Source organism: Aethalodelphis obliquidens, unplaced genomic scaffold (genome assembly GCF_003676395.1).
Source record: "Aethalodelphis obliquidens isolate GAN/ISIS:26980383/991018 unplaced genomic scaffold, ASM367639v1 scaffold27, whole genome shotgun sequence".
In the NCBI taxonomy this organism is placed as follows: Eukaryota; Metazoa; Chordata; class Mammalia; order Artiodactyla; family Delphinidae; genus Aethalodelphis; species Aethalodelphis obliquidens.
Genome location: NW_020837971.1, coordinates 4,236,296 through 4,263,916, shown reverse-complemented (window position 1 = coordinate 4,263,916; position 27,621 = coordinate 4,236,296). Strand labels below are relative to the sequence as shown.

The 27,621-nt window shown below is 36.5% G+C and overlaps 1 protein-coding gene across 1 annotated transcript in view; it reads right to left on the bottom strand.

Annotated features, from left to right (window-relative positions):
• The window catches only part of MAGI2 (membrane associated guanylate kinase, WW and PDZ domain containing 2), a 610,224-nt gene that overhangs the window by 337,449 nt on the left and 245,154 nt on the right, over positions 1 to 27,621 (bottom strand). Inside the window, exon 6 of the mRNA XM_027124164.1 lies at positions 6,681 to 6,738. Within this exon, the coding sequence (XP_026979965.1) occupies positions 6,681 to 6,738 (58 nt within the window). The remainder of the gene's footprint in view (positions 1 to 6,680; positions 6,739 to 27,621) is intronic.

Below are 27,621 nucleotides of genomic sequence, written 5' to 3'. Positions count from 1 at the left end.
TTTTGTCTTTTATTATTGACTTCAAGACAAAAAATGATTTATTAGAATTGTAAAAATAAAGAAACACATGGAAGTCTGATGTCAAAGTGAATAAATTATCGTTATTTGTAAAAGTCCACTTGCAATTAAACCTATTTAAACTTCTGGGTGACTAAAACAGTTTTTATTTGGAAACAGAAAATCTGCTAAATAAGGTAGTTTATGAATAAGCAGTTGCTAACAAAAGTGTATTCAATTACAGAGTCAAGTTTTCTTACCTTTAGTTGAAAAAACCTTCAGGGGAAGACAAGGTAACTGGTATACAAGATAAATGTTGATCATATTAAAATGAATCAGCAATGGGGAAATATCTTACAGCATGAAAAATGATCTCTAATCTCATGTAAGGGCTTGATGAGGGGCATGTATCCAGATCTTGACTGGATGGTAGTGGTGAGAAGGGAGATTGGACATGAGACTTCATTTTGATTTGAAAGACTCATAATTTAAAAATATGTGAGGGACCCTGGCATAAAGCGTAAAAGGAAGCCATAAGCTTTTCTACTGATCTGTGGTTGAACTGCAGTATTAAGAAAGTAGATCAATAGCCAGTTGAACTTTATATAATACAAGCAGGTAGTACAGAGTGGGTAAATAAGAACTACCAATTACAAGCGATCAGAAATGCTACCATAGTGTAAAGAGCATGTATGTTGAGCTAGGAGATCCCTCACAATGAAGCTTGATCGCTTGTCTTCTCCAGGCTGAAAGGAGGGATGCCACATACTATGACCTTGGCCTCGGTCAGCCAGGAGGAGGTAGAAAGGTAAGTGTAATGACTTAGCCAAAAAGAACCAATTGTAGTTTGGTTAGAAATAGAATACTCCACATTTATTTCAATGTCCTTATTCCTTTCATTAACCGATTTATACTTGTTTAACAAATATGAGAAATACTTTATAAATTAAACAGCTTATAATAGTGTAAAAACATAGCTACTCTACTAAAAGGTCTTTCTTAGCTCTACGTGCATCAGACAGCTGCAACCTTACTAGCCATATGCCCATTGAGAACTCACTTAACTCCTCAGAGATTTGGTTCTCTCATTTGTAAACGCTGTGATCATCATCTGGGACAATGGACGTGAAAGTAGTTGAAAGTTAAAATAGTGCCTTAAACATCACTATCGTTATTATTATCATCACAACTCTCCAGCTGTATAAGATGGCATGTACCAGAGATAATTACAACAAAAATATCTTCTTTGGGAATTACCCTGAAACCTCAACCCCTCTGGAAGCCATGGAAACACCACACTCTGCGGTCCTTGCTTCATCATTTTCAGTGGGCTTATGGAATTAGAATAAATGCTATTTTTTTAATTCATTGTGGCACACTCTAACCGTGAGATTAAGTTATATGTTTCTTACAGATCAAATACTTTCCCTTAGAATTGTTCACTGTTGGGGTGTATTTTACCGTGAAAGAACTGGAAAAGCAAGTAGTGCCAGAAGGAGAGTCCTTATCTATGTCACTGGGATACATATGATAAAATACAACTAACTAATATTTGTTGAGCACTTCCTACATACCTGTGTTAAGTGCTAAACACCAGCTGTGTGATGAGACTGCCTAGATTCATATTCTGGCTTTATTATTTAGTACTTGTAAAAATATTCTGTGTCTCAGTTTCCTTATCTATAAAATGGGGATAGTAACACAGACTTCATAGTTTTGGTTGTTGTTTTTTTTGTTTGTTTTGTTTTGCTTTGTGAGGATTAAATGAGTTAGTATATGTAAAGCAGTTAGAATACTGCTGGGCACGTAGTAGGTGCACAATAAAAGTTCTTCCTCTCCCCTCCCCTCTCTCCTTTCTCCTTTCTCTCTGGTCTTCATCCTCCTCCACTTCCTCCTTCTCCATAATCTGTCTACTCAAGGTCTCACAGCTAGGAAGCTGCAGGGCTGACATACTATGAAACGCTGCAGCCCATACTCTCGGCCACTAAGTGATAATAATTGACATGACCAAATGCTACTGACAAAATTTAGAGCTCACTTTAGATTAGAATATCACTGAGCAAATTCATCAGCAGTGCACTTCAGTGTTCTATTACACAAATCTGTTAAGCTGGGGAAAGGATTTCTTTGTTAAATAGCTGTTTAAAAGCAGCAAAACAGTATGCTAGTTTTTGAAGATTGAAGAAAACGTTGAAAGTTTGAAAAATTAACTTTCAATATAGAAAAAAGATTCTCTAAGAACAAGCAAGATTTTAAAAGGTATTCTTTTATGTTGATTTCTAATTGGAAATGTTTTACATTTATGCTGACTTTTCAAAAATTCTGAAGTTAGTAAGCATTTTCTTAGAATATTTAGAAAACTACTCAAAGGCATGAAGGAGAGAAACATTCTTAAGATATGCAATTGAGTTAAAATCCTCTCTAACCACTTTCCAACTTGCTACATCATGACAAATACTCATCATTAACCATGAAACGAATGCAATTTTCCTTTCACATTTAATGTTATATTGGAGATATTATACAGTATCTTTCATACTTTCTGGAACTGCACACAAGTAACATTTCATAGTAGCAGATGTGTGATATCACATGAAAACTTGTAAAACCTTTACATGAAAATCACATCTGTCAGTCTCCACTATTATTTTCATGGTAGTTGTATGGTTTGCTTCTCCGTCTGTGCCAGCAAAGGCAGCTTTGCATGAAAGCTGCCCCAGGAAATTGTGTCTTCTGGGCTAGCTAGTTAAGCAAATTGTATAACTGCCATTGAAACCAAAATGTAACCCAGCAGACATAATTCCACAAAAGAGGAGAGAAAGACACATTTATACAAAAGTCACAGCTGTTCAACTCTACATTTTGCACTTTTTTCATTAAAGAAATTTCCCTTTATGAACAGTGACAGTTACATTTCTAGTTAGCAACTTTAGGACTTTGTAATACATTGCTAAGTGCTGTACTGTCAAGGATTTAGTGTCAGGAAAACTAGGGCTAACCTCTTTCTGCGTCTACATTGAGCAGAAATGTGGTCTGTCTGTCCTGTCTTCAGATGAAATAAGGAAAGATGTTGAGTATGGCTCACTGTTCTCTAAAATACAGACCTGCGTGGCTGTCTCTATAGCTCCAAACGAGGGGCAACGTCCCTACATTGAGACCCACATAGTATGGCCTCTTCTTCATTCAGGACTTGCGAGTCTCACTCTTGGGGGCTGTGGTGTCCAGGGCCACTCTCAAGTCATGGGTAATGGAGCTGGTGGCTCAGAATGAGTGAGTTAGAAGCCAGCCTGATGGGGCTGTGCACAGCACGGCTCCCACTGTCGGAACGCTCCTGTGACACTACTAGAGTGCAGCCAGGGAGGAGATGTTCTCTGGGGACCCCTTATTCTTCTCCAGTGATGAGTCCCAGAAGCTTGTTCAGACCATCATGTGAGGATTATGAACACTACATTTATGGGATGCGTTTCGAGCAAGAGTTTGGAGCCTGGGCTCTGCAGTCACAGTTCCTGAGCCCATTCCTCTCAATAATGTGTGATGCTGGGTAAGTTACTCAACTTCCTCAGCCAGAGTTCCCCCATCTGTCAACTTAAGACAGTTTGCCTCATTACACTATAGAGAGGATTATAAATGTGCTTAAAGACTGTTGAGCTCTTAGCCCGCTTCATGGCACACACTGAGCCCTCAGTAGATGTTAACTGTTTTGATGACATGATACTTATATGATTATGATGATAATTTTTCTAGGTTTTAAATATATTAAACCTATAACCTTAAAATTGCATTTGCCCAGGACAGAATTATGGCACAGTAAAGTCACCAATAAATAGTGGTCAAAAATGATTCAATCCAGGTTTTCCAGTTTCAAGTTGTACAGACACTTTCCTGCTATTGACTGCTGAAATCCTACCTGCTTGTCTGAGGCTGGATGAGTGTGTGTGCAACTGTGTCAGAGGCACAAGGCTGATTTCAATCTGACGTGCCCTGCTGATGATAGACAGCCCACTCCACAACTTCCTCTCCCAGCTGTTGGTCTGTGTGAAGAGTAACTGACTGCTAAGTTAGACTTCCAGTGTCCCTGCATAGGCTTTTTTGCCACTTGGTAGGAAGGTGGAATGTTTTTCGTATTTTGTAACCAGATCTCTAATTGTGTAATTGGGTATGTAATTAAACACCAAAAATGATAGCTCTACAGAGAACCCACTATGTAATGTAAACATATAATGTTCACAAGTTGAGGTATTTTAATTATTTTCTTCCAAAAGACATTTCCAAGAAATATTGGCATAGAGTTCTACTTAAAATTATCTGGAGGTTTGGATTATCTGTCTCAATTTTTTGATTGGTCTGATACACACACACACCTAACTGTTGCTATTGGTATACCTTATGGAATCATGTAATGCGGAAAAAGCCATGACAAATAGTAGAACTGGATGCAGTCTGAAGGAAGTTAAACTATTTGACTCACTATGACCTGTATCTAAGACCTCACAATCACCTGAAATCTAAAACTATTAAATGTGTTAGTCTGATCTAATTATATTAAGATATAACTGACTAAATTACAAATAATTTTCTTACTATGGTGATGATACATGAAAAATGAAGTGAAGAAATGTAGAAAGAAATGTAATTTAAGCAAAAACAAGTACAAAGCAAACCATGTGAAATGTAATGATAATGAGGACCATTTTCTTTTACGCTTATAGCTAATGTCCAATTCAATAGTTAACTACCAGCAGCAGATCTTTACTTGAAGAACACACGCCTCAATGATCAAGAAGGTAGGAAGCATTGCTTTCGGTCATGTGGGTCTCTCACCTCTGTGACAGTTAGACAGAGAAAGAAGGTTTGACTTAAATACTGTTTCTCACATTGGAAAGCAGTTGAGGACATGGAAGAAGAATCTGAAGATTTCAAATACGGCAAAGGGTCAGCAAACCATGTTCTGCATGACAAATTTGGCCAGCTGCCTGTTTCTGTTAATACAGTTTTACTGGAACATATTACACCCATTCATTTAAGTGTCGCCTACGGTTGCTTTCAAGCTACAACAGCAGAGCTGAACAGTTGTGACAGAGGCCATTTGGCCCCCTAAAGTATTTGTTATCTGGCTCTTTATGGAGTTTGCCAATATCTCAACTTAGAAGAAGGTTCTTGTTCAATGAATTCTGCAAGAGAGTGTATTAAAGATGAGATCTGGTATGTCACATACCTCCATTCTCTTTCCTTACATGGAAATATCTTGGATTTCAGATGTAATAGGTTTAGGCAAGGGACAGTCTAATTCAACAAATTAAGAGAAGGTAGCACTTATTGAAAATCTTTAATGTTGATAAATTTAACCAGGAGCTGCAGCTACATTATTATTATTAAAATATATGTGTATTTTAATTGATGAGCAATGTAGTAGGAATAGGAGCCTTATAACTATTTACAAGTGATTTCCCTTTATTTTTGCAATTAGTGATACCTCCATGTACATATCTTAATTTTTGCATCTACTGAGCATCTACATGATGTTAGAGAATTAGATACTATGTTAGAAAATTGCGTTTGGCAAAGGAAGTGAATTCACCTTCCCTGGAAATGACTGACTGTGGTGCCAAAATAGGGGCTTTTCCAAATGAAGATGGTGGGTCAAACTATTCAAGACAAGTGTTCACGAAGGAGATGCCCAAGGGCAGGGAGCACACAGGTCGTCCTCATCAGCATCTCCCCAGTGCAGAGAAGGGCCTGACGCTTCGTAAAAGCTCAATAACAATTTGAACAATTTACTACAAAAATAATTTAGCAATAATGCCATTAGTCTGTAATCCTCTACCATCTAGATTATTATTGCTAAACAGAATATGATTGGAGAAAACAGAGTTAGATCTTGATGGAGAGTGAGAACATCTTCAGTTTTTCATCCTCTGCATTTTTTGGGTATCTGGTTTTGTTATTCACCCAAATAACATTAACAACATGACACAATAGATAAAAAATAAAAATTCCTCTATCAGAAGAAGAGTTCTGGAAAAGTCAGTCACGTATTTAACTTTTGAAAATTATGAATATTATTTGATTTTCCCAAGAAAAAGATGTGTATATAACTGAATCCCTAACAGGGGCTTCATCCTGAATAAAAGGGTGCATAGAGGGGTAACTCATATTATGCTAAGATACATACATTAAGGTAATGAAACCTCCAATAGATAACATAAAAGTCCAATCTACAAAAAAAATACCCTTGATTTAAAATGAGGCCCTAAAAGAGAGGAAAAAAAATCTTAATTTTATTTCATCCCTCAACTGGAAAGTATGGCTGCTTCATTTAATTGACTCTGAAATGTGGTTTAATAGAGTATCTCTTTTACACAACTAGTCAGCTCCCAACATTCTGATTGCAAAATGAAGGGCATTTACTTTGATGTCTTTAATTATCACTCATTTAGAGGACAGTGTAAAACACATTTTTCCAACTGGTGTTTTAGAATCGTGAGTCAAAGGAAAGGAATGACAAATTAGCCAGCTGGAGAGCAAGAGACAGCTAGCTAGTGCTGCTAGAGTCTTTGTGGGTACTTCAAAGTAAGACGACAAAGGAATAAAGGGACTGTTAGCCACACAAGCTCAATAAATGAAATACTAACACAATTTCACAACACATTAATAACAAGTTAATATCAAACTTAGAGACTTACTCAACATAATAAGTGCCATATATGGGATCATCGATTTTTTCCCAGCCATATGGAAGCTCTGAAAAATAAAGAGTTATTTCTTTCAGTAAGTAACAGATAACACTATTTCTAATAAAAAGTAATATAATTTAATTGTTCGTGGATTGCAGAAATAGTCTACTAAAGTGGAATAAAGCATTCAGAGTCAGCACCAAATTTCAAATGCATATTGTAGGGACTATAAGAAGCACTGACTTGAAAATTGGCACTTAAAACACAGAACTCTCTTCTCTGCAGATGTACTGCTGGGTCTAGCTGTTTATCCCACGCCAAGCAGTAGAATGGCACGTTATCATGTTATCACCACTCAAGGTAATACAGAAGGCAAATCGCTTTCCTGAAAGAGCGTACAGCTTTCTCATTTATTTGTATTGTTAAAAGGAGCATTTCAGGATGAAGATCCTATTTTCAAAATATATTTCTGAGAATAGCAAATTGTTTCTGATGACTGAAACAAAGACATTATACATTCTCAATTGACACCCCACTATTCGAGATGGTTAGCTTGCTTTTCTCTCTCCATGGGTCAGAATTTGAATACTGCCAATAAACTCTTTGGGTATATTTTTGTATAAAGTCTAAAATTCTAAACACACTTTCCTTGACAATATGGTTCATATTTTCAATTCTCCACAGCAAATTTTAATAAATACACGTTAAAATATCAACAATACAATAAAAGCTACTTTAAGCAAAAACATGTTATTTGAAAACCAGGTTTTGTGTTATGATACTGTTTCCAAATACACTAAGCCTTTATAATTATTAACTCCTATAAATATGAAGAATATTCTAGTTTCCTCATACACATTAATAATACATATATAACTTGAAATCTAAGTAAGATATATTGACATGCTCTAAGTAATATGTTTAAATGACACTTAAAAGTTTTATTTTTATAAGTAGTAACACATTTTCACCATAGAAAAGCAGTTATAAAAGAAAATTAGAATCACCTGCAATCCTGCCATCCAGAGATAAGTGTGTGTGTGTGTGTGTGTTTGTGTGTGTGTGTGTGTATAATTTTTAAAGACATTAGATCATATAGTGCATATTATTTTTACAGCCTAGTATTTCTACCTAACAAAATATCAAGGGCATCTTCAATGTGAATGAGTGTTACTGCAAAATATCTCTTTTAAAGTGGACAGTAGTGGTGTGGGGTGTGGCCAGAGCCTGTGTAATCTCACCAATCTTCTATTATTGAACATTTGGGACTCTCCAGTTATATATCATCTGTGTTGGACTTACTAAAGCCTAAATCTTTCATCATTTTCCCAGTAATTTAGTCATGATAAATTCCTAGAGGTAAAATTTCAGATTAAAGGGCATGTACCCTTTTATGGCTTTTGGTAAATGTATATCTACATTTATATCCAAGTTGTTGCCATTCACTCACAAAAGAGAACCAATTTATAACTTCACTGGGAGTTTATGAATTGACTTTGTTTCTCTGTACCATCAAATTAAATACAGGTCCATAATTCCTCATCCAAAACTTTTTGGGACAGAGAGGTTTTGAAATTCACAATTTTTCTGATTTTAGAAGGATAACACGAGGCAAATGCATTCTGTTCCATAACACCTCAAGCAGAGTCTGAAAAAGCACCTTATAATCAAAGCCATGAGTATTTAAGCAGCCCAAACCATGTGATTCTCACTAAGAGGCACAAAAAAAGGACCACTTCACATCAGTTAGCACTGGTCTGCCAGCATGTCCAGGTCAGGTTACCTTTTGCTGCCAAATGAGTATAAAAGGCAGTTTTTAGAGCTTCTGAATTCTGGATATGCAGATAAAATACTGTATATCATTATTTTAAAAATCAACAAAATTGTTTTTTAAATAGTATCTCATAGTTGTTTTAATTTGCCTTTCTTGGATTTCTAGTTAGTTTCAACATTTTTTATTTGTTCATCCTTGGGCAACTGTTTTTTCTTTTGTACATTTCTTGTTTTTATAAATCCATTCATAAGAGTTTTTTTTTTTTTTTTTTACTTGTTAAGAGTATTAGTCCTTTGTTACATATGTTGCATATATGTTTTTAAGAGTTTGTTTAGATTTTAATTTTGTTGAACATTTTCTTCAACACAGTTGTTTTAATTTTTGATTGGTAAATTTCTCAGTGTTTTCCTTTATGGCTTCTATCATTGGAGCTTAGCCTAAATACTGAAGAAATTTTTCAAGTTTATTTATTTTTTTTAAATATAAAGTCTAGGCTATGCCTTGGTTTAATAATTTTTGGATTAAGTCATATGTTAATAAATATACAATACCAAATTGTGAAGCATCTTAAGAAATTTTTCTGTCAAAATGATAATAAGAATATTACTGAGTATTTACTATGGTCCAGGTACTGATGGATTTTCCATGCACTAACTCATTTTACCTATACAACAACTCAGGATTTAAGAACCCTGTACTTTGGTTCCAGAGACCTTAGCCAATTCAGATATCAATTTAGGCACTCTGCTTAATACAGCATAAACAATACTTAATTTAAACTAATGAGAATAACTATCCAGATGATGTTTACCAAATTCCCCAAGCTATCGGAGAATTTGGCTATTAAAAAGAAAAATCCATTTGACAAACATCTACTGAGTGCCTTTTACAAGTAGCTTAAGTAAAAGAATATACAGAGGACAAGAATTGATATTATGAATATTTATTATTAATATGACTGAATACATGGATTCATATATATAATAGGTTTAATATCACCTGATGAATACAATAATATGTAAAATAATAATATTTAATAATTTTCAGAGTAAAAGCCTAACGTGGTTAGTTTTATGAATACTAGTCCTACTTCCTAATGGCACTGCCAAATGGAAGCATTTCATGGTCAAATTTAAAAAAAAATATCTTTTACAGTGTAATCTATTCCTTCACTTATTCCTTATCTTTGGCTTTTTTTTTCTGAGTAAATTACTAATGCTAAGCAATGTATCTCCAAAGTATACAGTTCACTGATTCTTTATCTTTGTGGATTTACAGTGCCAAAGGTTCTGGAAACAATTCATTGGCATTCTTTCCCATTTGCCATCATGAAGTGTTCATCAGAATTCAGGGGGAATCTGATTTGCTTTTCATACGATATTAATATAGTTTGTTTGCTTATTTCATATTTCCAAAATAAACTATTAATTCATGTCTAAACAAAATTATATATTATAAATATTTATACTTTAAGATGAACTATTAAGTGCTCCTTGACTCACAATTTGAGACAAAATGATACACTGTAGCTCTAACCTGTTACAAAGAGCTGTCATTCATTTCATTTACAAGGTCTGCAGAGGAGTGATGGTTGAATGTTACAAGAAACAAGTAATAGAATACACACACTGGTTCATTTGTAAATAGGACAGAATAGGTATAAAATCTACAACCAATGCTTAAAATGGTGTGTGTGTGTGTGTGTGAACATATACAGGAATGTGTATGTATATATGTTTGTGTGTATGCATGTGCATGTATGTGTGGATATGTGTTTGTGTGTATTCCCATTAATGACATTCTTCCTGAGTGGCAAAGAAAAGCCAAGTCATAAAATAAATTCTTAAGATTAACTGAAGAGTATACATGTATATGATGAAAAATTAAGACAGTTAAGAAACATCTTTCACTATGAAAAATTAGCTATCTGGACTTCAATTCGTTTTTAAAAACCAATTGCTTCTTTTTAAAATTAAGCTAACAAACGAGAAAAAAGAATTTCCAATTTTGTACTATTTGCCCAGCCAAGCCAAGTATGCCGCTTGGAACTCTTGGGTCCTGGGTTATTTAGAATACTGTATTCAATAATACCTGACAAATGTGCAGATGATTAAGGTCACACTAATGAAAGCATAACCTATACTATGCAACAGAGAAAAATAGACACTTGAGATCAGCAAGGTTAATGCTGTATTAAGAACTGCTGTAACTGAGATTTTCTTCAGGCCATGGAACCATGGGGAAAATTCAGTGATTAGATATTCCTATAGTGATCCACTCTGCGAAAGTCTGTGAAAATGTCTAGGTTAATTTGTAGTCAGTCATATAAGCTTCGTAAAACTTTAATAGAATCAAAAATTAAAGAGGCATCTAGTTCAGCTTGGATTCTGCCACAGCCACCATGCTCTTCTTTTTATTTACTCGCTCTGTCCAATTCTTATTTATTTGTTAGGTCCATTTTTGTTGCAGAAAACTGGGACTCCTTTATTAGCTCAAAAAAACATTTTTCAGGCTACAGCTGGGCAACTTGTAGAATCCAAGGATAGTATTCTTTATGGAAATGGGACCCAAATACTGAAAAGCTATAAGGAACCTAAGATACACTATCTCACTACTTTGATCTCTTGAGTTTCCCAATTCTGTACCCAGCCTCCTCCCCTGCATCCACCCAAATTCATTAATCCAGTTCGTTTTCTTCAAAATAGATCCAAGTTACTTAGCCCGGCAAATCACTGTAATGGCTGTCCTCAGGTCAAGAGCCCACTCACATATTAATCAGGTATGGCTGGGGGCTGTGTCCATTTTTTGCCACATTTGGCAAACACAAGTGGAGGAACATTCTAGAAAATAACAAGCCAGTACTCTTCAAAAGTGTCAAGGTCATGAAATAGAAAGACTGACTGAGGTATTGTCACAGTGTGTAGAGGAGACCATATAGACACGAAGAGTAAATGCAGGGTGGGATCTGGACCAGAAAAAGGACATTAGTGAGACAACTGGTAAAAGTCAGATAAGACTTGTAGATTAGTTACTAGTCTACATGAATGTTAATTTCCTGACATCAATAATTGTGCTATGAAAGATGTTAATATTAGGAGCAGTGAGGTGAAAGGTATGTAGAAAACGCTTTGTACTATTTTTGTAATTTTTCTGAAATCTAAAATAATTTCAAAATGAAAAAAAAAACTGAAAAAAGCTACTTCACCAACTCTCACTATTGAGTAGATGACTTCTACTCACACTTTATTAATATCCAATCAGATACATATAACACTGAATTAATTTGGATAGTGTTAAATTTTTAAACAAAATGAGAATGTAGGATTTCTGCATTTTTAGTCTTCTTTTATATTATGTTGACTTTTAATAGATATTTCCAAGAAAGTAACTTTTAATTTTGCTATATTACCTTTTTTTTTTTTTTTTCCCCCTGTTGCCTATCTTTATGCTCACTGGAAAAACTAAGTAAATGCCATGTTCATGTTTAAGTGTTAATGCATCTTGAATCCCAGAGATACAAATTCAGTAATATGAGTTCAAAATCTGGAGTCCGGTTTTGTTCCTTTCCTGGGGGCAGCATCTTGTATGGGTCATAGCATGGGTTACGTTAATTCATAAAAGTTGTGTGAAGGCCCATCGTGGTGGGCAGTTTAAAAAGCCAGGAAGGTGGACCAATTTAGAAAGCATACTAAGTACTAAGATTTTGGAGACAGGAACAGGGACCAGAATGGGGGACCATTTCCTTCAATTCTATGTTATTTTATTTGGACTTGCTTTTTTTTTTTTTTTTTTTTTTGAGGTACGTGGGCCTCTCACTGTTGTGGCCTCCCCCGTTGCAGAACACAGGCTCCAGACGCGCAGGCTCAGCAGCCATGGCTCACGGGCCCAGCCGCTCCGCGGCATGTGGGATCCTCCCGGACCGGGGCACGAACTCGTGTCCCCTGCATCGGCAGGCGGACTCTCAACCACTGCGCCACCAGGGAAGCCCTGGACTTGCTTTCTTAAAAAAATTGAGTCTCTTGCTATTGTGCTTTAGAGGTGATGACATCACAAGAGAACATAAGAAACATATAAAAGTTCCCTAGGTAGAATAATATGCAATATAGTGATAGCTACTACCCATATTAAAATCTTTTCCTACAATTCTTATTAGATTTTTCCTGTATACATAGTATATTAATTGGGAAGTATAACTAAATTTCCCTGGAAAAGTCATTTAACTTTTGCTCCCAAGGAATATAATTATAAAAGTAAATTCTGAATTCATTCTTGTTTTTAACAAAATCCGTAAAAGAATGATATGTTAATCACAGTCACATTTCCCTACATAAAGATAGAGTTTAGAGTGTATACTTCCAGACCTTTTCCTGTGTGTCAGGACTCAAATTTGCTCCTATTTACCAGAGAATTTTATTCCATTCAGTCACAAAAATAAACAATCAAACAAAACAACAAACTTTAGAACCTAAAATTGAAAATAAAAATTGTTCCTGTATGTTCTCTTTTTCATCTTCCTCAGAGAGTGTCTACATGCAAGAGCACAAACCCAGTTGATATCATGGAAATATAGGCTAAGAAGTCTTCAATCATGGGCCTGGGTATAGGAGTTTTACTACTTTTTACAGTGGAAAGGAGAACTAGCTGAACTGTATTTTACAACACTGGCATTTAATTCATGTTACCATATGGATTCAGCCTGAGTATTTCATTACCCCAGTATTATAATGGGTTTTAAAAGTATTAACTACAATTTCACGGGCTTGTTGTTGATAAAACATACAATGGCACAAATTCCAACTAAATTTATTCCTTAATGTATCTTACCAAATTTGAGTAGAAAATGTATAAGCTTTTTCTGACAGATAGTGATATATAAAGAAATATGTGCTCAATATTCAGGGGCCCTTTTCTACCTGGAAAAAAAGTTGTCAAATATAAATGTGAACTTTTGCAATGTTCACTTAAAGATGACAGGGTAATATATTTGAGACGGTGACAAGAAGTGGTGGCAGAAAGGCATGACATAAAAAAAGGATGCTGTCTGGTAAAGATTCAGAAAGTCATATTAGGTTTAAGTTTGCAAGCTGCACTAGAAGGTGAAAAAGGGAGGAATCTAGTAGGTGGGTTTTTTTTTGGTTGTTTGGTTTTGTTTTTCAAATTCCTAGAGCTTTGGAGAAAGGTCTGGCCATAATGAAAGATCTGGGAAACAACTATATGTTAGGACTTCAAATATACATCTCCAGTTTCCTCTTAATTTCTGTAAGCCTGTATTAATCCATCTATTGATCTATTTATCATCATCATCCACTTAAGATCCTTTATTGAAACATGCTGGGCTCCTATAATGTAAAGGCTGATATCTAAATTTTAACCTCTCCACTTACCCAGAAAACCATAAATATCCACTAAGAGAACAGTAAAACCATCTATAACCCACATCTACAACATAATTAGGAGAAAGAAAATACTATGCACTTGAAAAGGTATATGTAGGTAGAGACATAAACACCCCAATCTAGCAGAACCAGCTCAAGAGCCCATTCTGGATCAGAAACTCAGGTGGAGAGTGTGCAGAAAAGAAGAGAGGGAGCAAGGAGCCCAGGGTGTGGAAGAACAGACAAAATCACCCTCAGAAAGATAAAGTCCTGTCCTGAATTGGAAAATGCTAACAGACATGGTTGATCAGAACACAGCTACTGGGGAACCTAAAAAAAGATGTTTGAAGGTGAGCAGAATGAGAGATGGAGTCTTAGGAAGGCACTTCTTAAGAAGAGGGAAATGATGTTGAAAGAGGAAATGGCCCATGGAAATTTGGTTATGATAGGAAAGAATCATGAGGTAGGAATCACAACTTCTGTTGTGTCTGAAGAAACAAAAAAAGAATCATAAGACATACAAACTATTCCCTCTGCAAAACAAATATATCATCTACTAAAAAATTAGTGCTTCACAAAATAAACAGAAGAGGGTGCTCATGGACTAAGAATGTAGTAATCTACCAAACTCTTTTATTTTTGCTTATACAAAACTGTTACTGCCGGTTTAGGAAAAAAATAAAAATAAATAGAAAGTAGATAATATTCATACAAAGTTATTATAAGAAATCAGAAATGAGAGTCAAAGCGATATGACTAATAAAAAATTATTATCCTCCTTCAAGCATAAACAAAAGCACAAATGAGAAAACTGTAATGAAATCTCAAGATATTTTCAAACAAGCATTTATAAATATAAAACAACATTTTGAATCAGAAATTTAAAAGTTCAGAAATGGACAAAGAACAGAAAGATAGTAAGAAGAGTTGACTAAAATGAGAAAATTAAAAAAAAAAAAGAAAAGAATCTTTGAAATTAAAACTAAATTACAAGGTGCCCAAGAGAGAATCAATTCAGTTGGAATTATAATAAGGACCACTGAGGAAAGACATGGCAATAGGCAAGAGAACAAAATGAAATCAACAAATAGTAAAAAAACAATCAGAATGAAGTCATCCATATAGAACACAGGCAAAGATAATCCAGTATATGTATAATTGGAATACATAAAGACAAAAATAACAGAACTAATACTTAAAACTATAATCCAGAAGAATTTCCAGAAATAAAATAACTGCATATATTTCTATATTGAAAGGGCTGCCCAAGTACTTGGAACATTGTCCCAGAACAGTCAAATCCAACACAATAGCTATCAGTCATTAGACTTAAATTATAGAGGAAAAACTAAAAAGTAATAAGCTCCTTACAATAAAAAAAAAAAAATCAAGTTGATATCACATCTCTGGAATAACATACATAGCTAGACAATAATGAAGCAGCATTTAAAGGAATCTCAAAGAAAGAGTGAACCAAGGATTTTATATCCAGCCAATCAACAGTATCAACACACACACACACACACACACACACACACACACACACACACACACATTTAAAATACGCAAGAGGGACGCTGGTGGGGGACTTTGATGACCAAGCAGATGGGAGGAACCCCTGAGCAACCTGGTAGGGGTGGAGTGAGGGGGGAGGAGAAGTGGAGGCCAGATAGGACCGGCACCCCTGAGGGGTGGCTTAGAGGGGAGGAGTTCCCTCACATAGAGGGACCCTCAGGGGGCTCGGAGGATCTGGGGAGGTGTGGAGGGTGTTTACCCCACCCATCAGGCCCTGGGAAACCTGCTGGGCTCCTGGGCCTGGTCCTCCATTCTCCGGGCCCCCCTCTGGGCCGTGTTGGTCCTGGGGCGTAGGAGGGAGGCAGGGGGAGAAGAGGAGAGGTGGATGGGGAAGGGACCTCAAGGATCGGAGGATCAGGGGAGATGCAGAGGGCATTTCCTCCACCCACTTGGGCCCTGGGAAGCGTGCTAGGCTCACATGCCTGTTCCTCAGTTCTCCGGGGCCCCCACCAGCTGTAGGGGCCCTAGGGGCATAGGAGGGAGGCAGGAGGGAGGAAGAGGAGAAGAGGATGATGGGGGGGGGCCCTCCAGGACCAGGGGATCAGGGGAAGCACTGCAGGTGTTTCCCCAGCCCACTTGGCCTTGGGAAGCCTGTTGGGCTTCTGGCTCTGGTCCACTGCCTTCTGGGGCCCTCTCTGGACACGCGGGTCCTAGTGGCATAGGAGGAAGGTGGGGAGAAGAAGAAAAGAGAGGGACTCTCTGGGATAATGAGCCTATGTTTGGGTAATGCACCTAGTGTTTCCCCCAGTGAGCCCCCTGGGGTCCTGGACCTGCTCCTGCACTCTTCAAGGCCAGAGGCACTCCTGGGCCCCTCCTGCTGCATTGAGCCAAAGCCCTGCCCCCTCAGGGCCTTTTCTGGCCCTGTGGGTCCTAAGCATAGGCCCCACCCACAACCCAAACTCTGCTCCGCCTAAGCCACGCCCCCCCACAGCCAAGGCCTTTTCTGGCTTTTTTTTTCCCTCCTTTTTGCTACTGTGGTTCTGTTTTACCTTCTGGTTGTTGTTTCATCTATATTTTTATTTTTTCTAACATATCTGTTAGTTTTCTAATCTTTATTTTTTACTTTTTGTTGTTATTGTTCTGCTCCTTTTTCTCTTTTTTCCTTTTATTTATTTTTTTTGCTTCCCCACACACCTTGTGGGATCCTAGTTAATGAGCTGGGGGTCACACCTGAGCTCCTGCAGTGGGAGCTCTGAATCCAAACCACTGGAATAACAGACAACCTCAGACCCCAGGGAATATTCATTGGAGTTAGGTCTTCTGGAGGTCCTCGTCTTAGCACCAAGACCCAGCTCTACCCAACAGCCTACAAACTCCAGTGCTGGAAGCCTCAGGCCAAACAACGAGTAAAACAGGAACACAATCCCACCCATCAAAAAAAAAAAAAAAAAAAGAGAGAGACAACAAAAAAATATGTCACAGGTGAAGGAGCAAGGAAAAACCTACAAGACCAAATAAATGAAGAGGAAATAGGCAACCTACCTAAAAAATAATTCACCGTAATGATAGTAAAGATGATTCAGAATCTTAGAAATGGAATGGAGGCACGGACAGAGAAAATACAAGAAATGTTTAACAAAGACACAGAAGAACTGAAGAACAAACAAACAGAGATGAACAACACAATAACCGAAATGAAAAATACACTAGAAGGAATCAATAACAGAATAACTGAGGCAGAAGAACGAATAAGTGACCTGGAAGATGGAATGATGGAAATAACTTCCAAGGAGCAGAATAAAGGTAGATGAATGAAAAGAAATAAAGACAATCACAGAGAACTCTGGGAAAACAGTAAACACACAAGCATTCGAATTATAGGGGTCCCAGAAGAAGAAGAGAAAAAGTAAGGGTCTGAGAAAATATTCAAAGAGATTATAGTGGAAAACTTCCCTAACATGAGAAAGGAAATAGTCACCCAAGTCCAGAAAGCACAGAGAGTCCCATACAGGATAAACCCTAGGAGAAACACACTGAGACACATATTAATCAAACTAACAAAAACTAAATTCAAAGAAAAAATATTAAAAGCATCAAGGGAAAATCAAAAAACAAAAAACAAAGGAATCCCCATAAGGTTATCAGTGTATTTTTCAGCACAAACTCTGCAGGCCAGAAGGGAGTGGCAGGATATACTTAAAGTGATGAAAGAGAAAAATCTACAACCAAGATTACTCTACCCAGCAAGGAGCTCATTCGGATTCAACTGAGAAATCAAGAGCTTTACAGACAAGCAAAAGCTAAGAGAATTCAGTACCATCAAACCAGCTTTACAACAAATGCTCAAGGAACTTCTCTAGGTGGCAAACACAAGAGGAGAAAAAAGACCCACAAAAACAAACCCAAACAATTAAGAAAATGGTAATAGGAACATATATGTGGATAATAACCTTGAATGTAAATGGTTTAAATGCTCCAACCAAAAGACACAGAAGGGCTGAATGGATACAACACCAAGACCCATATATATGCTGTCTTTAAGAGACCCACTTCAGACCTTCACTTTCAGTTTGAATGTGTCTGAAAGTGAAGGGATGGGAAAAGATATTCCATGCAAATGGAAATCAAAAGAAAGATGGAGTAGCAATACTCTTATCAGATAAAATATACTTTAAAATAAAGACTGTTACAAGAGATAAGGAAGGACACTACATAATGATCAAGGGATCAATCCAAGAAGATATAACAATTATAAATATTTATGCACCCAACATAGGAGCACCTCAATACATAAGGCAAATGATAACAAAAATAAAAGGGGAAATTGACAGTAATGCAATAATAGTAGGGGATTTTAACAGCCCACTTACACCAATGGACAGATCATCCAAACGGAAAATAAATAAGGAAACACAAGCTTTAAATGACACAATACACCAGATAGATTTAATTGATATTTATAGGATATTCCATCCAAAAGTGGCAGAATATACTTTCTTCTCAAGTGCATATGGAACACTCTCCAGGATACATCATATCTTGGGTCACAAATCAAGCTTCAGAAAATTTAAGAAAATTGAAATCATATCAAGCATCTTTTCTGACCACAACACTATGAGATTAGAAATCAATTACAGGAAATAAACTGTAAAAAACACAGATACATGGAGGCCAAATAGTGTGCTACTAAATAACCAAGAGATCACTGAAAAAATCAAATAAATAAATAAAAATACATAGAAACAAATGACAACGAAAACAGAATGACCCAAAACCTACGGGACGTAGCAAAAGCAGTTCTAAGAGGGAAGTTTATAGCAATCCAATCTCACCTCAAGAAACAAGAAAAATCTCAAATAAACAATCTAATCTTACACCTAAAGCAACTAGAGAAAGAAGAACAAAAAAACTCCAAAGTCAGTAGAAGGAAAGAAATCATAAAGATCAGAGCAGAAATAAATGAAATAGAAACGAAGAAAACAATAGCAAACATCAAAAAAACTAAAAGCTGGTTCTTTGAAAAGATAAACAAAATTGATAAACCTTTAGCGAGACTTGTGCAGAAAAAAAGGGAGAGGATGCAAATCAATAAAATTAGAAATGAAAAAGGAGAAATCACAGCTGACACCACAGAAATACAAAGGAGTATAAGAGACTACTCTAGATAACTATATGCCAATAAAATAGACAACCAGGAAGAAATGGAAAAATTCTTGGAAAGGTACAATTTTCCATGACCAAACCAGGAAGAATTAGAAAATATCAACACATCTATCACAAATAATGAAATTGAAACTGTAATTAAAAATTTTCCAACAAACAAAAGGCCAGGGCCGGATGGCTTCACAGGTGAATTCTATCAAACATTTAAAGAAGAGCTAACACCCATCCTTCTTAAACTCTTCCAAAAAATAGCAGAGGAAGGAACACTCCTAAACTCATTCTATGAGGCAACCATCACCCTGATACCAAAACCAGACAAAGATGTCACAAAGAAAGAAAACTACAGGCCAATATCACTGATGAACACAGAGGCAAAAATCCTCAACAAAATACTAGCAAACAGAATCCAACAGCACATTTAAAGGGTCATACTCCATGATCAAGTGGGGTTTATCCCAGGAATGCAAAGATTCTGCAATATACACAAATCAATCAATGTGATACACCATATTAAAAAATTAAGGAATAAAAACCATATGATCATCTCAATAGATGCAGAAAAAGCTTCTGACAAAATTCAGCACCGATTTGTGATAAAAACACTCCAGAAAATGGGCATAGAGCGAACTTACCTCAACATAATAAAGGTCATATATGACAAACACACAGCAAACTTCATTCTCAATGGTGAAAAACTGAAAGCATTTCCACTAAGATCAGGAAAAAGACAAGGATGTCCACTTGAATCACTCTTATTCAACATAGTTTTGGAAGTCCTAGCCATGGCAATCAGAGAAGAAAAAGAAATAAAAGGAATCCAAATTGTAGATGAAGAAGTAAAACTGTCACTGTTTGCAGGTAACATGATAGAATATATAGAAAATCCTAAAGATGCCACCAGAAAACTACTAGAATTAATCAGTGAATTTGGTAATGTTGCAGGAATGCAGAGAAATCTCCTGCATTCCTATACACTAACAATGAAAGATCAGAGAGAGAAATTAAGGAAATAATCCCATTTACCATCACAAGAAATGAATAAAATATCAAAGAATAAACCTCCCTAAGGAGGCAAAAGACTTGTACTCAGAAAACAGGAAAACACTGATGAAAGAAATCAAAGAGGACATAAACAGATGCAGAAATATACCATGTTCTTGGATTGGAAGAATCAATACTGTGACTATACTACCCAAAGCAATCTACAGATTCAATGCAATCTCTATCAAACTACCAATGGCATTCCTCACAGAATTAGAACAAAAAATTTTACAATTTGTATGGAAACACAAAAGACCCCGAATAGCCAAAGCAATCTTGAGAAAGAAAAATGGAGCTGGAGCAATCAGGTTCCCCAACTTCAAACTATACTACAAAGCTACAGTAAACAAGACAGTACGGTATTGGCACAAAAACAGAAATATAGATCAATGGTTCAAGATAGAAAGCCCAGAGATAACTGCACGCACATATGGTCACCTAATTTATGACAACTGAGGCAAGAACATACAATGGAGAAAAGGCATCCTGGTCAATAAGTGGTGCTGGGAAAACTGGACAGCTACATGTAAAAGAATGAAATTAGAACACTACCTACCAACATAGACAAAAATAAACTCAAAATGGATTAAAGACCTCAGTCTAGACTGGAAACTGTAAAACTGTTAGAGGAAAACACAGAAAAAACACTCTTTGACATAAACCACAGCAAGATCTTTTTTGACCCACCTCCTAGAGTAATGAAAATAAAAACAAAAATAAACAAATGGGACCTAATGAAACTTAAAAGCTTTTGCACAGCAAAGGAAACCATAAACAAGACAAAAAGACAACCCTCAGAATTGGAGAAAATATTTGCAAACGAAGCAACAGACAAAGGATTAGTCTCTAAAATATACAAAAAGGTCATGGAGCTCAATATCAAAAAAGCAAACAACCCAATTGAAAAATGGGTGGAAGACTTAATAGACATTTCACCAAAGAAGACCTACAGATGGCCAAAAAGCACATGAAAAGATGCTCAACATCACTAATTATTAGAGGAATACAAATAAAAACTACAATGAGGTATCACCTCACACTGGTCAGAATGCCCATCATCAAAAAATCTACAAACAGGGCTTCCCTGGTGGTGCAGTGGTTGAGAGTCCACCTGCCGATGTAGGGGACACGGGTTTGTGCCCCGGTCTGGGAGAATCCCACATGCCGCGGAGCGGCAAAAAATTTACATTCCCCCCAACAGTGCAAGAGGGTTCCCTTTTCTCCACACCATCTCCAGCATTTGTTGTTTGTAGATTTTTTTTTTTTTTTTTTTTGTGGTACGTGGGCCTCTCACTGTTGTGGCCTCTCCCGTTGTGGAGCACAGGTTCTGAACGCCCAGGCTCAGCGGCCATGGCTCACGGGCCCAGCCGCTCCGCGGCATGTGGGATCCTCCCGGACCGGAGCACGAACCCGTGTCCCCTGCATCGGCAGGTGGACTCTCAACCACTGTGCCACCAGGGAAGCCCGGAGGGAATGTAAATTGATACAGCCACTATGGAGAACAGTACGGAGGTTCCTTAAAAAACTAATAATAGAACCACCATATGATCCAGCAATCCCACTACTGGGCATATACACTGAGAAAACCATAATTCAAAAGGACACATGTACTCCAATGTTCACTGCAGCACAATTTACAATAGCCAGGACATGGAAACAACCTAAATGTCCAATGATAGATAAATGGGTAAAGAAGATGTAGTACACATATACAATGGAATATTACTCAGCCATAAAAAGGAATGAAATTGGGTCATTTGTAGAGATGTGGATGGACCTAAAGTCTGTCATACAGTGTGAAGTAAGCCAGAAAGAGAAAAACAAATATCGTATATTAAGGCATATTTGTGGAATCTAGAAAAATGGTACAGATGCACCTATTTGCAGGGCAGGAATACAGACATAAATGTAGAGAATGGACATGTGGACACAGTGGTGGAAGGGGAGGGTGGTACAAATTGGGAGATTAGGTTTGACATAAATACACTACCATGTGTAAAATAGATAGCTAGTGGGAACCTGCTAGCTAAGCACAGGAAGCTCAGCTTGGTGCCTGTGACGACCTAGATGGTTGGGATGGGGGAGGGGGTGGGAGGGAGGTCCAAGAGGGAGGGGATATAGATATACATACAGCTGATTCACTTCATTGTGCAGCAGAAACTAATACAACATTGTAAAGCAATTATACTCCAATAAAAAATAAATTAAATAAAATATGCAAGAACTCAAGGAATACTGCGTCCCAGAATCCTTCCTGAGGTGCCTACGCATGTTAATTAAACCAAACTTAATTACTTAATTTAACCAAGAGATGACTGAAGCAAGGACTAATAGTATCATTCAAAACATTTAATTATGGATCTAAGTGTAGAAGAAAGGTGGGAACAAGGATATTATTCTAATAATAATTAAATGATTATATGTTTAGACACTGTTGAAATAAAACAAAAAAGCGAGAAGATAAAAAGGAGAGAATGACCAATGATCTCACTGAGTGTTGCTTAGGCAATACACAGGAGTCACAGAATACCATTTAAAGCTAACAAAGGAACAAGAGCCTCATAAAAGGTATCAGTATAAAGGCAAACATAAAAACACAAATACATACTGTCCTAAATACCAAAAGGAAGAAACAAATAACTCTCCCCCCAACCCAAAAAGACTATATAGAGAAACACAGTCAATATAACATGATATGGTCAATAAATGCAACATAAAACAATATGACAGTTAAAACATAGAAATGAATGCAATTTACTTCTCTTGTTCAGATTTTCTAATTAGCTCACAAAGAAAACCCCAACTGCATGTTGTAGAGAAGAGACACATTTAAATAGAGTGATTCAGAAAGGCTAAAAAGAAAGGGTTGGGTAAAGATATGCCAGACCAATGGAAAAACTTACACAAGCAGGGAGTATAGACCTGCTGCCAGTCTGCAGAACTGAAGTCAAAAGCATTAACCAGGAAAAGGAACACTACTTTATAACAATAAAGGTCACAATTCATAATGAAGATATACCAGTTTCAATATCTGTATGTCAAATAATATAAATTACCTTTATAAAATGGTAACTATAGGAGTTGAAAGGGAACTAGAAAGACACTAATAAATACTTAAGACTGCTCCAGTCTAAGATAGGTCAACTTGACAAAATTACAGGTAAAGAAGAACTATATATAGCATAATTAATTAGGCAAATCTTTTGGTTCTCCCCTCATCTCTTTTTCGATTTACACCCCAATAATAGAGAATATATATTCTTCTCAACTACACATGGGACATTCTCCAAAACTGTCTATATGTTGAACTACAAAAGTCTTAAATTCTACAAAGCAGAAATAATACAAACAATAATCTCTGACCATAATGCAGTAAAATTTAGACATTAATACCAAAATCATAATCAGTGGAACTTTCATCTAGAAATTAAAAACTCTAAATAAACAAGTCATGTGTCAAAGAGGAAATGTAAACTGAAATTGCAGAATTTCTGAAAGTATTGAGTGAAAACAGTAGCAAAATCTGTAGAAAAGAAACAGTGATCAGAGGAAATGTTATAGCATATATATATTACATACATATGTACACACACACACACACACACACACACACACACATATATATATATATATATGGAAGAATAGAAATAATGAAAGTGAATTCCCAATTCAAAAAGCTAGAAAAAGAACAATAAAGGAATCCCTCCAGGAACAAAACAAAACAAAACAAAACAAAACACAAGAAAGGAATATAAATGATAAGAGCAAAAATTCATACAGTAGAAAATGGAAAAATAGTAACATTAATTGAAGTGCTGTTTCTTTTAAAAACCAGCAAAATAAGCACTAATTTAATATTAAAAAGAGATGTCACATATAAAAAAGTAAAAAAATGACAAAAGGGAAGCAATCAGAAACACAAATCTTTGTACAAACCTATGCTAAGAAAATTGAAAATCTAAATTAAATGGATAATTTCTTAGGAAAATACAATTTATAAAAACTGATCCCAGTGGAAAAAAATATGAGTACTATGGATAATTTATAAACTGGGGGTGAGTAAAGACTTTCTTAATCTGACTCAAACTTGACAAATCTGACTACAGAAAAGCAAAAAAGAATCTCTGTACAACCCAAAACACCATAATCAATATTAAAAGATAAATGACAAACCGAGAGAAAATGTTTGTAACATATAGCAGTGAAAATTCATGCACTTTTGGTAGGAATGTAAGTTGGTGCAACCACTATGAAAAACAGTCTGGAGATTCCTCAAAAGACTAAATATAGAACTACTGTAGGCTCCAGCAATTCCATTTCTGGGTACTTATCTAAAGAAAATGAAAACATTAATTTGAAAAGATATATTCATCCCTATATTCATTGTGGCACTATTTATAATAGTCAAGATATGGAAGCAACCTGTGTGCATCAATAGATGAATGGATAAAGAAGATGTGGTATACACACACACACACACTACTGCTACTCGGCCATAAAATCTTAACATTTGTAACAACATGGATGGACCTTGAGGGTATTATACTAAGTGAAATAAGTCAGACAGAGGAAGACAAATAATAGGATTTCACTCACATGTGAAATCTAAAAAACAAAACCAAACAGAAACAGACATATAGGTCAAAATGGTGGTTGCCAGAGGGGAAAGGAGTAGGGAGATGAAGGAAATAGGCGAAGGGGATTAAGAAGTACAAACTTACAGCTAAAAAATAAATAAATACACAGGGATGTAATGTACACATAGGGAAAAGAGTCAACAATATTGTAATAATGTTGTATGGTGATGGATTTATTAGACTTATTGTGGTGATTATTTCATAATGTATAAAAATGTCAAATCACTATGTTCTACACCTGAAACTAAAATAATATTGTATGATATAATATTGCATTGCCAAGTAAAAATAAAAAAGTGAAGGGAAAAAAAGCTTAAAAACTTTATAGAAAAATGTGTTAAGAGTCAGGAATAGACAGTTCACAGAAAGTATACACAGTTGTCCTTTACACATGAAAAGATGCCCGACTTCCTTTAACAAAACGAAATGCAAATTAACACTATATTGAGAAACTATTCTTCACCTATCACATCAGCAAAAATTCAAAAGCTTGACATCACACTCTCCTGGCAAGATTGTGGAAGAACTGCCCCCCAACCCTACAATGCTGGTGGATGGGCAATATCATACAACCTCTATTGAGAGGAATTTGGCAGTAACTAACACAACCAGACATACTTTACCCTTTGACTCAACTATCTCTCTCTGAGAAATTTCTCTAAAGTTTCATCTTTAACAATGCAAAAAATCAAATACACAAGGTTATTCATTGCACTATTATTTTACTGGTAAACCTTGGAAACAACATAAATATCCAAGAAGAGATGACAAGTTAAATAAACATTGTATGTGCACATGCTGCAGTAGTATACAGCTGCGAAACTTATGAGAAAAATCTCTATGATCTGATATATGGTGATTTGTAGAATATATTGATAAATAAAAAGACTCCCTTGCTTATTTTTGAGAAAATGTGTACAAGAAGGTGAACCATCAACAGAAGAAACTGCTTCACTGCAAAAGATGGGCATGGACGATAAAGTTGAAGGGATACGAAAGAGAATGAGACACTTTTGGGAAAATCTTTTATAATCCATGTCAATGTTCCTTTATTCAAAAAAAATGTAAAAAGATGAAAAAAACCTCAAATTGAATACAAACATAAAGGAAATGACACTAATTGTATATGAAACTGCTAACCACTCAGAAAAAAGTCAAGTATTAAAGAAATTACAGACTAAGGTTTCATTGCACAAAGACCCGGAAGGTAAAGAGCTGTATTTATAATGTCGCACAATTTGGTATGCTTTCTTGACAGGGAGCATCAGGATACTGATTTCTGGGTCTTGGGGTTAATTTATTTATATCAGTTCTTACGACTCCTGCACTAGGAAACCCAGTGGGTCTGGAGTTTAGGAGCCTCATGAATAAAAAAGCCGCAGTAACAAAGTTTCAAGAGTATGGGGCGGGGCAAACATTAATTTCAGTGGTTTAGACCTGAGGCCAGACTAGAATTTAGTAATTCAGAGGGGAAGGCACAGATCTCTGGAGAGGTCAGGGTTGATCAAAGTCTTTCCAAGTGACCCCTGGTCTTTGGCCGACAGTGACCTTAGAAAGCTGGTATCGGAGGCTTCTGTGAAAAGAACCTCTGGGCATTATGGAAGCTGCAGAGGTAGATTCCATTCATTCTGGGAATCCGCCATTCCAGATAATCCTAAAAGCCTCAGAGCTATTGTAGACACAGGGCATTTGGAATGTAAGATATAAAGTCATTGCAGCAGGAAACCTACAAGAGCCTGGGAACTGAAAACGGGTATTTTTCGGGGGGGGGGAGCAGGAGTCTGTCGGAGCTTTGTCGCCTTTGTGGGACCATGAATGACATTTTGGCTTCAGGATGCAAGGTCCTGTTTAGAGATACAGTAGTACAGTACTCTTGGCCTGTGGGCTGGTAAGAGGATATGGCTTGCAGAAGAAGTCGGATCCAGAGTAGGAGGCTGGAGACTGAAAGCCTTCTTTCTCCTTAGATTGTCGTATTTCCCCCTACAGGGAGGTCAGTCTCTTCTACAGTTTATTCAGTGTGGCAGCTCCCAACTGGGGGACTCTGATGGACGCAAGGACCTGGAGCTAAGTAGCTCATAACATGCTCTTCCATAATGGACTATGTCTATATTTTAATAAATGATTAAATAAATGATTTTACAAATCATTTAAATAAATGACTAAATATAAATCATTTTAATAAATGATTAAATAAATATAAATGTCTATTAAATAAATGATTTTAATAAGTATTCATAAATAATGGAAACTTTAAAAAATGTTTAGGGCTTCCCTGGTGGCGCAGTGGTTGAGAGTCTGCCTGCCGATGCAGGGGACATGGGTTCGTGCCCCGGTCCGGGAAGATCCCACATGCTGTGGAGCGGCTGGGCCCGTGAGCCATGGCTGCTGAGCCTGTGCTCTGCAACGGGAGAGGCTGCACCAGTGAGAGGCCCCCCCCAAAAAAAAAAAAAAAAAATGTTTAGCCACCACTTTCCAGGGAGTCAAGACGAAAACCTGGATAGGTTATTAGAAAGAAGAAACCAAAAATTTGCTTTAATTCCCCACTTTGCCTTATCAATGAAGATTTTAAAGATTTAGGAAGAACAACTGAGACAAATTGCCCTATCCTGTCACGGTCTTGATGGTTGTTGTGACTGCTGTTTTCTTATGCTCCCGAAATGACTGGCTTTCAGTAGGATATTCTATGGTTTTGTGGTTGATAGTGTTCTTCATGAGATCTGGATATATTAGTGTAAGAGAAATTTGCAATTCATCACTGATGGTATTACTTAATACATCTCTCATAATGTAACATATTTTATGAGCCTTTTCTTAATTCAAGAAAATTGATTGCTCATCTACTTTGAGGGAGGCAAGAAACTAGGCTGTGAAGGTATAGGGATATGTCTCAACGTCCATGGAGCTGATGTTTTCAGGCAAAGCCAGACTTTAAACAAATAATTTCA